This window comes from Chelonia mydas, chromosome 1 (genome assembly GCF_015237465.2).
Source record: "Chelonia mydas isolate rCheMyd1 chromosome 1, rCheMyd1.pri.v2, whole genome shotgun sequence".
Classification (NCBI taxonomy): Eukaryota; Metazoa; Chordata; order Testudines; family Cheloniidae; genus Chelonia; species Chelonia mydas.
This window is the reverse complement of record NC_057849.1, coordinates 154,050,470-154,064,363: the sequence shown is the minus strand read 5'-3', so window position 1 is coordinate 154,064,363 and position 13,894 is coordinate 154,050,470. Positions and strand designations below refer to the sequence as shown.

Below are 13,894 nucleotides of genomic sequence, written 5' to 3'. Positions count from 1 at the left end.
TTGGCTGAGCCCTCAAGGGTTAATTCATTGTTGTTAAGGTACCCTCACACACTACAAGGCAGCAAAAATGGAGGGAGGGGAGACAGCACGGCAGACAGAGACACACACTGTGTGTGAGAGAGAGAAACGCATTGCTCCTTTACATACACTGACCCCACTTTTACGTACACTGCCTTTTTAAGTTAATCGGCGAGCTGAGACAGCTGCTGCCAGGAGGTTCCCTCCGTCCTGAGCCCTGTCGTGTGTCCCCCCTGCTCTGTGGAAGATGGGGAAGTGGGGTGCAGGTGATAGCCTGCTGGGCAGCTACCACACAGGGAACTTAGAGGAGCGAGGAGCTGTTAGCGGGGCTGCCAGTCCACCCTGGTTCCAAGCCCCCACCAGCTAGCTCCAACAGGCAGCTCTTCCTGCAAGCAGTGGACAAAGTAGGCGGCTGCCAAACAACGTTATAAGGGAGCATTGCACAACTTTAAGGGAGCATGTTCCCTAATTGATCAGCAACGAAACAACGTTAACCGGGACGACTTTAAGTGAGGAGTTACTGTATTGGGTGACAACTATGGTATGTACCCTAACAAGGTGGCTATGTAGATGAGCATTTAACACTCCATTGGGTCACATTTGAAAGGATTTCATTGCAACTGGAAGAGCTAAAATCTTTTTTATTGTTTTAAAAGAAATTAAATTCTGCAGAAACCTGAAATGCAAGACACTGAATCCATTGTATGCATGGAAATTTACTGTGTGCGGAGTACCAGGGCTCTTGCTAATATAATTACAAAATACTTAGATAAATATCAGCATCTCGTTTCTTAATTTGGATTCTTCATGGTTTTTTCACACTTTCTTTTTAAACCTTGGGTTTAAATTGGGTAATTGGGTGACTGAAGGGCTTAAAAGGGAATGAAAGGAGCCTTCTGTGGCTTCCCATCCTAGAGATCTACAATCTGTTAGAGCCTATCTAGATTAGGAAAACTTGCACCAGTATAGTTGTAGTGCTCTTATACCAGCACAAGCCCCAAGCGGAGAGATGCTTCACCAGTGTGACTTACATTGGTGACTTGCTGAAGGCAAGTTGCACAGGTGCATTCTGTCTACACTGCAGGTTTGCAGATACCCCAGGGCAACCTCCCCCCACACCGTAGAAGGGCTATTTCTGAGCTGTAGCTAACAATATATTTGTACCTGCACTAACTGAAACACTGCCCCTTCATGACACGATACCTATAACTTAATGCAGGCCTGCTATTATGCTCACTATGATCACTAATATAGGGGGTTCAGTTTTAATATACACATGAAGTGATTATATTTTAATAATCCACCTGTGGGAAAAGAGCATAAGGAATTGATAGTGTTGCATTCTAAATGTTATCCTTGTGAAATAAAAATGTTTTAAAAGTCTGTCTCCTTACCCATGAAAAAGTTCCCCTTGATCTTTTCAAAATTTAACAACTGACATAATCTGTGACAGGCCTTATTATGGAGGCAGCAGTCATGACTCTATAGTTAAGGTTGTACATACACTCGGACCTTCTTTCTGTTATACTATTGTAAATGGTTGACTATAGTGTACTTAAAATGGTGTAAAGCAGAGCAGACCCAGGTTCAGTATCTATATGAAAAAACATCTGTCAAGCTGCAAAGCCCATGTTTCAGAGAAGCTGCCAAAAACCTGAAACTATTATTTTGTAATCCACACATAACCTATAACAGGATATCTATGTAAAACTCCAAAGAACAGTTTTTAATTTATATATGGCCGGTTTTTATCTTCAGAAGGTTAGTCTAGCTTGAATTGTACTGAAGATACATGGGCTTGATAGTCACATCTCATTTACAATTGCTAGGGGGCTATTTAAGTTTGTGGAGATTTTGGAGGAGCAGATCCTGCTGAGATATTCCCATAACTTGCTCATGTATCTATATACCAGCTAAAAGGCAGTCTTATTGTCACAGAACACCACCTTTTCTGAACATTTGCTTGGATGGCTGAAGCTGGCACAGTTTTAAAATGTTGATGTTGAGTATAGTCTCCTTTGGTTACAACTTACGATCTGAGCCTGATGGTTTTTCAAGGCTCACATGTAGCACTTCGCATGTTTCCATCACCCACTTCTATTTCTTGTATTTGGAAATGTTGGTGGATCAGGCTGAAATGTGTGTTTTTGATGTATGTTTGATATTGTACAGAAGTGATAGGGACTCTCAACTAGCACTCAAAGTCTTGTGGTGATAAATCCTATCTTAAACCTCAGTATCACTTTGCTATAATAGGCTCTGAGCACTATTTTTAGCATCACTAATATTAGAGAACCTAAAATATGTAGGTGTTCAACTGGCTCTACTGATACTAGTTACTTTTCTTAGAAGTCCACATGCCATAGCTTGGAATTGAGAGTAAGACCACTGCACAAATTCTAGTCAAAATTAGAGACTCTTGAATTTTTAGTACTATGAGAAAGACTCTGAACAATTAAAATAAAGAGGTAATAATGTACCTCAAGTTTAATTTGTGACTAAAATGTTTTCATTGTATTTGTTTGTACAGCTTGATTTAGTAAAAAAGGGAATATGCCATATTTTGCTGATAATGAGAGGCTCACCTCCTGTAGAGCACCTATATGTATCTCTTGACCTGTGCTACATGAAAAGTGAAACTTTTATTAAAAACACGGTCAAGGCAAATTTAGAAATGGTAAGATACAGTGGGAAGGAGAATACTAAACAGGAAGGGAATGCTACTTCAGTGTATCAAATTAAAAGGAAAACACAGTGCAGTGTGTTAAACCAGAAAAAAAGGAGCTGTGCAAGCTCAGAAAAAGAAACACTTTGTTCTAATATAAACGTAACTTTTGCAATGCGGTGCATGGGGTTTCTACTGGTAAGCGTTCAACTCTCAGTACAATCAAAAGAACTTAATTACTGTCTAGGTTTAGGACGGAGTCATGCTCAAAAATATTAAATGTGATTCAGTGACCTGCGTTCTAACACCGTTTTATCCCATCCATGACTGCTGACCACTGAGAAATCAGTTCAATGTTTGGACCACATTAAAATAAGATTCCAAAACACAGACCCATTCTGAATGTATAGATTGGGCGTTCATGTTTCTTAGTGCAGTGACAGCCACTTACTCTCCCTGGTTTGTACTTCCCCTCTCATTCTTTCCATGCAAAATTAAATATGATGCCCTCACTAAAAATAACACTGGGACTTTGTTCCCTATAGTATGTTTTCTTGTAGTGCAGTGCTGTGCTGGCAGGGGGATCGATCAGTATGAACTAACAGGTTTTTCCCATCTGTGACTTCAAAATCCTTGTTAGTGTACTATATACTTTGTATGATACAAGTTGGAGGCTTAAAGGCACTGTATCATTGTATTAACCGCATTTTTCCAAAAGCAAAACCGTCATATTCGCTTCAGTTCCATTCAAAATAGGAGAAAAAATGTTTGCCGAAAAGGAACTGAAAGGGGTGGAAGAGGGTGAGGGGGAAATGAGAAATCTGCTTGTAAGCATTTGGTGGCAGTGTCTTTTTTTTTTCTCTCTCTCTCTCCCCCCCCCCCCCACCCCATGCATAATTTTTGTTGTTGTTTGCACTCTAGGTGGCTTCAGCCAAGAAGAATTATTAAAAATATGGAAAGGACTATTTTATTGTATGTGGATGCAGGATAAACCTCTGCTACAGGTACGTCATCCCATGGTTTTTTGTGTGTATAATGGATATTCTTCTGAATTGCACCATGAAGATGTAGTGCCCTTTCATTTTGGGTAGCAACACTGACCCAATTTAACACTCTTGCCACATTTCATTCATAAGGATAAGTTGGAATTAAGCGCATGTGGGAGAGTTAATTGTAACTGGTAGTCCTTCACTAAAAGGAGGTACCTGTAGATTTACTTGAATGGGAGTGTAATTGGGTTTGGAATTTTCAGCAGCCTGTTCCAGGGAAATGTAAAACCTTTTCCTTCAAATTTTATTTTGTTTATGTACCCCCTGGAATTGTATTGGTTTGCGTATGACCTACCACAGTTGCCTCTATAAACAAAGTAGGAATCCTTTAACTACAACATATCCTGGCCTCTGATTTAACCCAGTTTGAAAGTTTTGCTTGCCTTTTTTTTGTGTCAGGCTACCGAAGAGAACCCTTTTCTTTGTCACGAGGGATTCAGATAATCTTTCTTTCTCTTGCCATTTGGCTTCAACAATAATTTTCTTCAACTTCTTCAGTCTGTATTGGTACAGTTTCTATCCTGGGGGAGCAGGGAACTTTAGAGTTTGTCATCCACTTTTGGAAGACTCTAGCGTTGCTCCTTGTCCCCCCTCTTCTCCCCCCCCCTTTTTTTTTTTTAAGGTAGTTGGGGATGGGGAGGAAACTAAAGGTTAATAACTCTATTGAGGTAACTGATCTTTGGTGATACTGTCTTTCATTGTTCTCTCATAGGTCTCTGAAGCTGATCCCTCATGTAGTCCTAATTGTCCAAATCTAATTTTTTAGTGTAACAACTTTGGCCAGGAAGTTTGGATAACTTTCTCCTTTACCTTCAGTTCTAAGTGGGCTGTGTTGTACTCCATCCGGTGCCAGCTTACTTCCCTTACATTGTCTGCAGATTCTTTGAAACTTGAGTGCCTCTTTGTATTCAACACTATATAAGCATAGAGGAAGATGTTGATTCCTAACCTTAAAATCACTCCAGATCCCAGTAACTTCATTCCTTGCAACCGTTTAAATCGCCGTTTGCATAGCCAGTATTCATTTTGTAAAGAATACAGCGTGTGCTGCATATAATTGAGGACTTCATATTATCAGTGCTCATAAGGTTTTATACGGATTTGTAAACTCAAAGGTGTGCGTTTATTCTCCTGATGATCTAGTTTGGTCTGCTGCTGGAAAGAAGTTCTTTTGTAGACTTGTCAAGATGAACAGATCCTTGGTATCCTTGAGTCTTCTCTTATGTGTAATCCATACTAACAAAAGTGCAGCCACAGCATGGCAATGTAGGTTAAAAAAAACATTTTCAAGCTCGGGGTTGCTTTGTCATATCCACAACTACGTGAGATTCTGTGTGTGTGGAAACATGAACTCTTTTTCCTGCTACCTCAACACTTCTTTAGTATAAAGTTAATTTAAAAGTTTAGATTAACCAATGTTGTTTTGCCGCAGGTCGGAAGGAGGCTAAATCCTGAAACAAGGTGCTAACTTTATTTTATTTTTAAGGAGGAACTAGCAAGTACTATCTCCCAACTTATCCATGTCGTTCAGAATATAGAGGCTCGTAAGTTTACCATTTCATTTTGTTTTCTCTAATTTTTCTCCAAAGTGCCTTTTATATTTTGGGACTTTTAGCCAGTTGTCAGAGTCCAGAACAGAGACAGGTGGGGTGGTTGTTTATTTTGTTATCTTTCTTTTCCAGCTGTCATCCAAGATTTGTTTGTGATTGCAATGTATGAGGCAGGTCTCTGTCACATATTCAGAATCCAATCAGTTCTTCTTTGTATCTAGACTTGTCTTGCTGAAGTTTGTTTGCAGTATGATAACAAGTGTGCTTATTACCAGTCTGAAATAAAAAGTGCTCATATACAATGATGGGTAGCAATACAAAACCATAAGATTGCCTTTCTACTTCACTTTTATTCAGCTGCTGATTTGTTTTTATGTCTTTCACCTCAATTAAAAACAAACATGGTTTTTGAACTGTAAGGCCCTGATTCAGTATTAAGGATGTGCCTAACTGCTTTGCTGAATCAGGGCCTAAATGGGTATAGGTACTACTTAGTACAAAATCAACGCTTCCTTGTCCCTGGCGTAGATGTGCATTTTGCATTTAATGTTTTACAAAGATCAGTCACTGTAACTGTTTGCCACACCTATCTATGTAAAGTACTTGTTTGCTTCCTATTACTGTAGTATCTGAGCACCTTACAGTCTGTATTGTATCTATCCTCACAACAGTCTTGAGTATGTATTTCTAGGCTGGTGCTGAAACTGTTGGACCAGTATGTAGAGAAGTGTGGAAAAAAATTAAGTTGGAAAAGTAGTCTCTCTCGGCTGCTTTCAGTAACAGAAAATAGTATTGGTGTTGAACGTGCACATTCACTCTTTGTTCTGTTGCAGAGCACCTGTTCATTCAGACCTTTTGGCAAACCATGAACCGTGAATGGAATGGGATAGACAGACTGCGCCTTGATAAATACTACATGGTAATATTAACTTTTTTCAGGTGGTAGGGTGGTAGTTGTTTTTCTTTTTGGGGTAGAGGTGTATATGTGTGTGTGTGTGTATTTTGAATACTTTTAAAAATCTCGTGATTAATCACGATTAATGCTTTTTAGTCATTTGACAGCCCTATTTTAAATGTAACCATTTGTTTCCAATACTACTCACTGTGACTTGAATCTTGATTCTTTGTTAAATAAAAGTATACGGTGCTTGTTTTCAATATAAAAATAGCTAAGTGCCTTGTGTCAAGCAGCACAGTGACCTGAAGTGTAATTGCTAAACTGGTGTGCACTGTTTCTTTAGGTTTCAGAGTAACAGCCGTGTTAGTCTGTATTCGCAAAAAGAAAAGGAGTACTTGTGGCACCTTAGAGACTAACCAATTTATTTGAGCATAAGCTTTCGTGAGCTACAGCTCATTTAATCGGATGCATACTGTGGAAAGTACAGAAGATCTTTTTATACACACAAACCATGAAAAAAATGGGTGTTTACCACTACAAAAGGTTTTCTCTCCCCCCACCCCACTCTCCTGCTGGTAATAGCTTATCTAAAGTGATCGCTCTCCTTACAATGTGTATGATGGAAATGGCCCAAGTTGATTATCATACACATTGTAAGGAGAGCGATCACTTTAGATAAGCTATTACCAGCAGGAGAGTGGGGTGGGGGGAGAGAAAACCTTTTGTAGTGGTAAACACCCATTTTTTTCATGGTTTGTGTGTATAAAAAGATCTTCTGTACTTTCCACAGTATGCATCCGATGAAGTGAGCTGTAGCTCACGAAAGCTTATGCTCAAATAAATTGGTTAGTCTCTAAGGTGCCACAAGTACTCCTTTTCTTTTTGCTCATCAACATTAATATTTAAATAAAAGTAAGGCTACTTTAAGATTTTTCTGGAAGGTGCCATTTAAAAACAAAAAAAGTTACCATCTGTAGTAGTTAAACTTACCACAGTGTATTAGATTCCTAATTTTAATACAATATTTCCTATACTTAAGTATTGAAGTGAGGTAAATTAATTTTTAAAGGCATATTCTAAGCTTAAAATATCTATTAATGGAAATACACAGTAAAATCAGATTAGTATTTTAGTCTTCCAATTTTTATTTTTATTTCTTTTAAAAAAAAGGAAGCTAAATTCAAAAACTTGCATTATTGTAGGGTTATGGTTGAGAAGTTAACTACTCCAAATTGAGAACGTCAAAAATGTAAGGTTCCTAGAGGTTAATTTATTATGGCTGTTACATATGTAGTGTTCCTGTCTCTTAATTAAATGTATATACAACAGGACAAACTAATGTTAGTATGAAGTTGTTAACATTTTCAATTGGTTTGAATTTATTAAATTGGAATTTCTGTAAATGGGAAAGTGGGGGAATGCACCTTCACTGCTTTGGAGGATTTTTGGGGTGGGGGAGCAGCATAGAACAGTGCGGAGGGATGTACTATGGTCACTGTATTTTGTTTGGCTTGCAATGTAATGACAGCAAATAGTGATGCTGTTGGAACTTTAGATCACACGCTGCCTGTACCCCATCTCCCAGTAGTGGAGAGACTTCTCGTGTATTCATGAAAGAACCTTTCCAGCAAACTTTGTGGGCCATAAAAAGCTCAACTAAAGAGTCTGCCTGTGTGACTGTCAGAGTAGCTATTTTATTGACTCTCAAATATTAGAAAACTGTAGTGTCATATAACAAATCTTCTGCTTTATAGCTAATCCGCATGGTTTTGAGGCAGTCTTTCGAGGTACTGAAAAGAAATGGATGGGATGAAAGGTAAATAAACTGCTAGATGTATAATAAAGAAGTTACATGGTTTGCCCATATCAAAAATATTTTAATTTAACATGCCTTCTTCCTCTCAAGATGGCTCTTTTTAGTCGTTGGCTTTCTTTGTTCTGTACACTGATTTTATGCAACACAAACCATCCCAGACTTGCTAAATATTACAATATTTTCACCCTTGCTCAAGTATTCTTTCAAAGACATTGCTTTCACTTACCCCTCACTCTGCCCTGGTGACTGCCACATAGGGCACCAGGCTGCTGACCATCTTGGTAGCAAGATCTTTCTGCACTTCTGCTGATACAGTCCTCAAAACTCAGTGCTGAATTGAGAAATGGTTTGATCCTTCAAGGGACATATGCATCTTTTCTCATATCACAATCACAGCTTTCCCAAGCTGCTCCGAGTAATTCCTCCACTATTTGGTACAGCTACACATAACACGGGGAACATGGCTGGAGTGCATGCAGATAAATGCTGGATGTTCAAATCTGTGAAGCACAGCACCAACAATGCTGCGTTCTTTTAGTTCTCCTTATCTATTTATTGTGGCACCATGCTACTGAATCCTTCATAATAATATTGCTAGCTCCAGGGTACAGAGTTACGGTTGCATTGTGGGTATGTTGTGTACTGTAAGTTCATATTTCCTGGTTTCCAGAGAAATAAGTATAAGTGTACTTGACGTTCTGGAAGAGCATGAGGTAACTTTAACTCCATTTTAACAGAAGTGTCTGGGCACTAAGTTTCCAGGGGGGTTGGGTTTTTTTGTTTGTTTGTTTCAGTACCCCTATGAACCACAACACAGCTCTCCCCCCTCCACTGCCTTGTTGGTAATGATCAACTCAACAACAACATCCACTGGCCATGTTAGTCCCTTCTCTGCCCCTGTATCCTTTTCTCATCTTGCCTCTTTTCCTGCCCAGCACAGCCCCGCTCTCTCTCCTCCCCATGTAGAGCCAAGTGTTGGCATGAGACCTGAAGGTTGAGGAGCCAGGGAGAGGATGCAGAAACAGTTCAGGGGCTAGCCTGGAGTCAGTGGGGATGTGTTTTTTTTTTGTTTGTTTGTTTGTTTTTTGTTTTTTTTTTTAAAAGGGAGGGACAGATGAGTATGGATGTGGCCAGATGTAGCGGGACAGAGCTAAGTCCCTTGTACATCCCCAGTGTACAGCTCTCACCCCAAAACTCTTCTGCTCTGACCTCCCCTTCTCCTATAGGAGCAGAGGGAAGGGTGAGCCTGGAACCTCTTCCCCACTGCTTGGGGGAGCTGGGGATTTCTGGATTCTTTCTCCAGTCAGGGAGCAGTGGAGGGAAGGAGAAGGGAGCCCTAGGGAGCCCTCTTTGGGCCAGTGGAGCTGCCAGAGGTAGGAATGGTGGGCAAAGGGAGCTATTTGTGGGGGAGGGCAGAGATGACTCCACTTGCCTTCCACTCACCCCCAGGTATGTCAGTAGAGGGAAGGTGCCCAACTTCCCCTCTTCCCTCCCTTGTGGTTAAAGTACTTTTTTGGAAAGCCAGTACTTTGTCAACTTCCAGTCATCAAACTGGGTTTTCAAAAACATAGTATTGGAATGATCCCCATTGGATTGTTGTTCCCTCTGTGGGCTGTGCCCTGGCACAGCGAAAGGGGCAGAGCCTTTATCCTGCACCCTCCCCAACACCCACAATCCCTGCACTGCTCCAGTACCCCCTCTCACTGCTACAACACCTCCCCCTCCCCCTTTAGCCCTTACCACTGCATCAAACAAGATACAAGAATCTGGAAATGTTAGGATCAGTTCACGTTAGGGGTGCTGTGTATCAGGAACTAAATGACCAAGGGACTTGTTTTTCTTCGCTCATACTCAGTCCCATTGTTCAGGATGTTTACAGTATCCCAATTGCTTCCTAGAGTCTGTCATCTTCCTTTTGATTAATTAACGCTAATTTCTTTGATTTTATTTTATAAGTACCATCAATCTGTATGTGGATTTCAGAGCACTTCAAAATCTCTTAAACTAGAAATGTTGGTCTCAGATGGGAAGAAACTTCTAGGCTTAGAGCAAGGAGCATGCACAACATACATGCTTTGACAGCTGCCAAGGACAGAGCTCAAACACCCAGTGCCTGAGTGTTGCCAAGATTCAATGATCACGTCATATCTCCCTGAGCCACTCAATTATCCTGACAGCAGGCTGACTGGAAACCCTTTTGCTTTTAACAGGCCCTAGTTTTGCAGGGCGTGTGTATTTCTCTTTGCCTTGAGCTACTGATGATCTGATCCCAAATTCCTAAACTAATTCTAAAGAACTTCAATATAACACACCCAAAGGGGCAATGGGAGCCAGACACTATGTAAGATAAATTCTGAACAGCTGAGATCAGTTTGGAGAGGACTAGAGCTATTGCCTGAGCCCCAGGCGTGCACACAAAGAAAATTAGAAGAGCTAGCTTATTTTGTAAAATGCTGGGCGGGGGGTTAGGAGGAGCTGTATCATGGGAACCCCTGGCTCAGATGACCCCAAATCTGGACCCTCTCACCACCACAAGACACAGTAAGTTTAAAGGTTTCAGAGTAACAGCCGTGTTAGTCTGTATTCGCAAAAAGAAAAGGAGTACTTGCGGCACCTTAGAGACTAACCAATTTATTTGAGCATAAGCTTTCGTGAGCTACAGCTCACTTCATCGGATGCATACTGTGGAAAGTGTAGAAGATCTTTTTATATACACACAAAGCATGAAAAAATACCTCCTCCCACCCCACTCTCCTGCTGCTAATAGCTTATCTAAAGTGATCACTCTCCTTACAATGTGTATGATAATCAAGTTGGGCCATTTCCAGCACAAATCCAGGGTTTAACAAGAACGTCTGAGGTGGTGGGGGGGGGGGTAGGAAAAAACAAGGGGAAATAGGTTACCTTGCATAATGACTTAGGCACTCCCAGTCTCTATTCAGGCCTAAGTTAATTGTATCAAATTTGCAAATGAATTCCAATTCCAGACTCCGGGGAGAAACTGTTGAATTGGAATTCATTTGCAAATTTGATACAGTTAACTTAGGCTTGAATAGAGACTGGGAGTGGCTAAGTCATTATGCAAGGTAACCTATTTCCCCTTGTTTTTTCCTACCCCCCCCCCCCCACCTCCTCAGACGTTCTTGTTAAACCCTGGATTTGTGCTGGAAATGGCCCAACTTGATTATCATACACATTGTAAGGAGAGTGATCACTTTAGATAAGCTATTAGCAGCAGGAGAGTGGGGTGGGAGGAGGTATTTTTTCATGCTTTGTGTGTATATAAAAAGATCTTCTACACTTTCCACAGTATGCATCCGATGAAGTGAGCTGTAGCTCACGAAAGCTTATGCTCAAATAAATTGGTTAGTCTCTAAGGTGCCGCAAGTACTCCTTTTCTTTTTAGTAAGTTTAAAGGCATTCTGAGTCAGCATATGGATTCTCGAGCACTTAGAATAGTCTTTTAAACGATAAAAGAGACTAAACCTTAACTAAAACAGAGTTGCCACTCCACTATATTCACTTATGTTGCGTGGATTTCCTTACTGCCGGCAAACAATATTCTGACCCCAGGAAACTCTGACAATAACAATTTTTTTAAGCAGTAAAATTATGACTGGACTTCTCTGAATATTTTCTTTATTTCTGACAAGTGTCAAAAAGCCACCTTTTAGCAGTTGGTGAAAAAGTAAACTAAACCCAGACTTTTAAATTTATGTATCCTGCTTGCCTTTTTTTCTTTTTTTTTTTTTTTTTCTTTTCAGTCTGATTGAGCCATTTCTGCATCTGTTAATGAAGGAAGTTATGCACCCAGAGAGTAATGCTCCCAGTGGGATAAAATTCCATTTTATTGACATTTATCTGGAAGAACTGGCTAAAGCTGGAGCCAAGGAGGTAGAAAACACATTGTAATTGTCTTTGTGATTGCTGTATTATACAACTGTCTTTTATCAGTGTTTTTAAATTCTAGTTTATTTATATTCCGTTGTTTTAAATATAACTCATTAACACTGAAGAAATTTCTAAAATCCTGTTTCCTTATCGCTATTTATGCTGCTAAGTTTTGCATTTTTCTGAGCTTGGACAAGGAACGTAAATTGGTCACTTTCCAATTCTCACGCTCTGGTACAAATGCTCCAATTTTAGATTGTAAATATAATGAGGGAATCTTTTTGATTTTGACTCCCTCCTCCCCCCCCCCCCCCCCCACCCCCCTTGGAGAGAGAAAAGAATAAAAGAAAGAAAACCCAGTTGTTTCGGTTGGGATTTTAAAATTTTTCATCACTCCTTCCTTTTATAAAAATTCACGTTGAGCCCATACTTGGCCTGATCCTTTAACCACATACGTTGTAGAGATTCAAAATCTAATTTTACAACTGTCTTCAATTACTTGGGCACTACTGGATTCAGACATGTGCATTTTGATAGACTGCCCCATAAAGAACAAGTTACACAATTTGCCAGGTACCAACAATATCTTTAATTTAGTTTGCCTGTTATCTCTTTCAGTATAGACCTTCCTCTGTCTTTCTTAAGTCTTATTGGCTATTGCAAAGCAGCAGAATTTTGCGGCAGTCTAAAGTCTGATTCTACAGCAGCTACTGTGGAATTCTGCTGCAGGAATCTGAATTCTGCAGATCATTTAATTATTACTTGAAATCCCTCCCCACAATGTCACTCTTCTTAGCCTGGTAGGGAGGAGTCCCTGCAGCCTCCATATACTAACTTGTAGCCTTCGCTTTGCTAGTCCATATGTGGTGCTGCTGGCGGATGCCCTCCTGGTAACTCTTTTCTCTTTAACAAGCAAGATGTTAGCAGTTTTGTAGCAGTGCTCTCTAAAGAAGAGACAGCAGAATGCAAAGGGTGACCCAGCAGGTGTAGGCAGTGGGGGGCAGGAGAGGGAAAGCTTCTGTAGTAGGGGACAGTGTCTACAATAAGGGCTCTAATTCAGCAATAGTTTCTCCAGCCCTAGAATTGCATAGAGTTCATAAGGCCTATGATTGAGACTTTCAAAACAGTCTAAGGGATTTAGATTAATTGAAATGAAAGATGTGTGTAAGTCCCCTAGACTGCTTTGAAAGTCTCAGCCTATATTCCTATGTTGACCTTAGTAAAAGGATCAGATCTTACTGTTCATTACTATTTTGTTTGATGGTCTTTAGGGTAAGGTCTGCCAGTCAGAAGACACCCAGGATTTAGTATGCTGCAGACTTCCTTTGTGACCTTGGGCTGTCTAATTTCGCCATCTGTGAATTGAGGATCAAGGACATATTGTGCAGTTTAATAAATCGACGTGTGCAGAGCACTCTGTTTCTATAGTGCGTCTATCAAGTATCTCAGTGGTGGTGCTCAAGTGTTACTCTTGTCAATTTTAGTGGGGAAAAAACATAATGAAAAGTGCCGGTGTGTAGCCTCTCAGAAAGATCTCCTACCTCACAATCTACAATGAGTTACTCGACCTGCCTGCTCTACTATAATAAGTCTTTCTGTCTCCTAATCTCACAGCTCACAGCAGACCAGAATCTCAAGTTTATTGAACCATTCTGCAAAATTGCTGCCAAATCTAAGGAGTAAGTTTGATGGATGAATATTGGATTTTCCATTTTATTTATTTAGTCTAAGATCTACGAAGTTCTTGAAATGCCATTTCAAAAGGTAATGAACAAATGGACTGAAGCAAAGCAAAGAACATAACGAAGTTCAAGTCGTAGAGAAACAACCGCTGGGGCAGGCCTTTGTGGCTAGCTTCACTCACTATTATGTTCCTCAAAACCATAAGTGAAGTGGGTGTGTAAATATTAGGAACCACCTATACCTCTCTTTATAGAGTACCCCTCACAGCAGAGCCCTGACTCTGATCTAATACTACCAGAATATAAAATATTAATAAGCCAAGCA

General features: G+C 40.2%; 1 protein-coding gene across 1 annotated transcript in view; it reads left to right on the top strand.

Moving 5' to 3' along the window:
* Nucleotides 1–13,894, top strand: part of RRP1B (ribosomal RNA processing 1B) — a 36,874-nt gene that overhangs the window by 5,629 nt on the left and 17,351 nt on the right. Inside the window, exons 2-7 of the mRNA XM_007064435.4 lie at nt 3,605–3,687; nt 5,219–5,276; nt 6,116–6,201; nt 7,935–7,996; nt 11,761–11,890; nt 13,502–13,566. Coding sequence (XP_007064497.3) covers nt 3,605–3,687; nt 5,219–5,276; nt 6,116–6,201; nt 7,935–7,996; nt 11,761–11,890; nt 13,502–13,566 — 484 coding nt within the window. The remainder of the gene's footprint in view (nt 1–3,604; nt 3,688–5,218; nt 5,277–6,115; nt 6,202–7,934; nt 7,997–11,760; nt 11,891–13,501; nt 13,567–13,894) is intronic.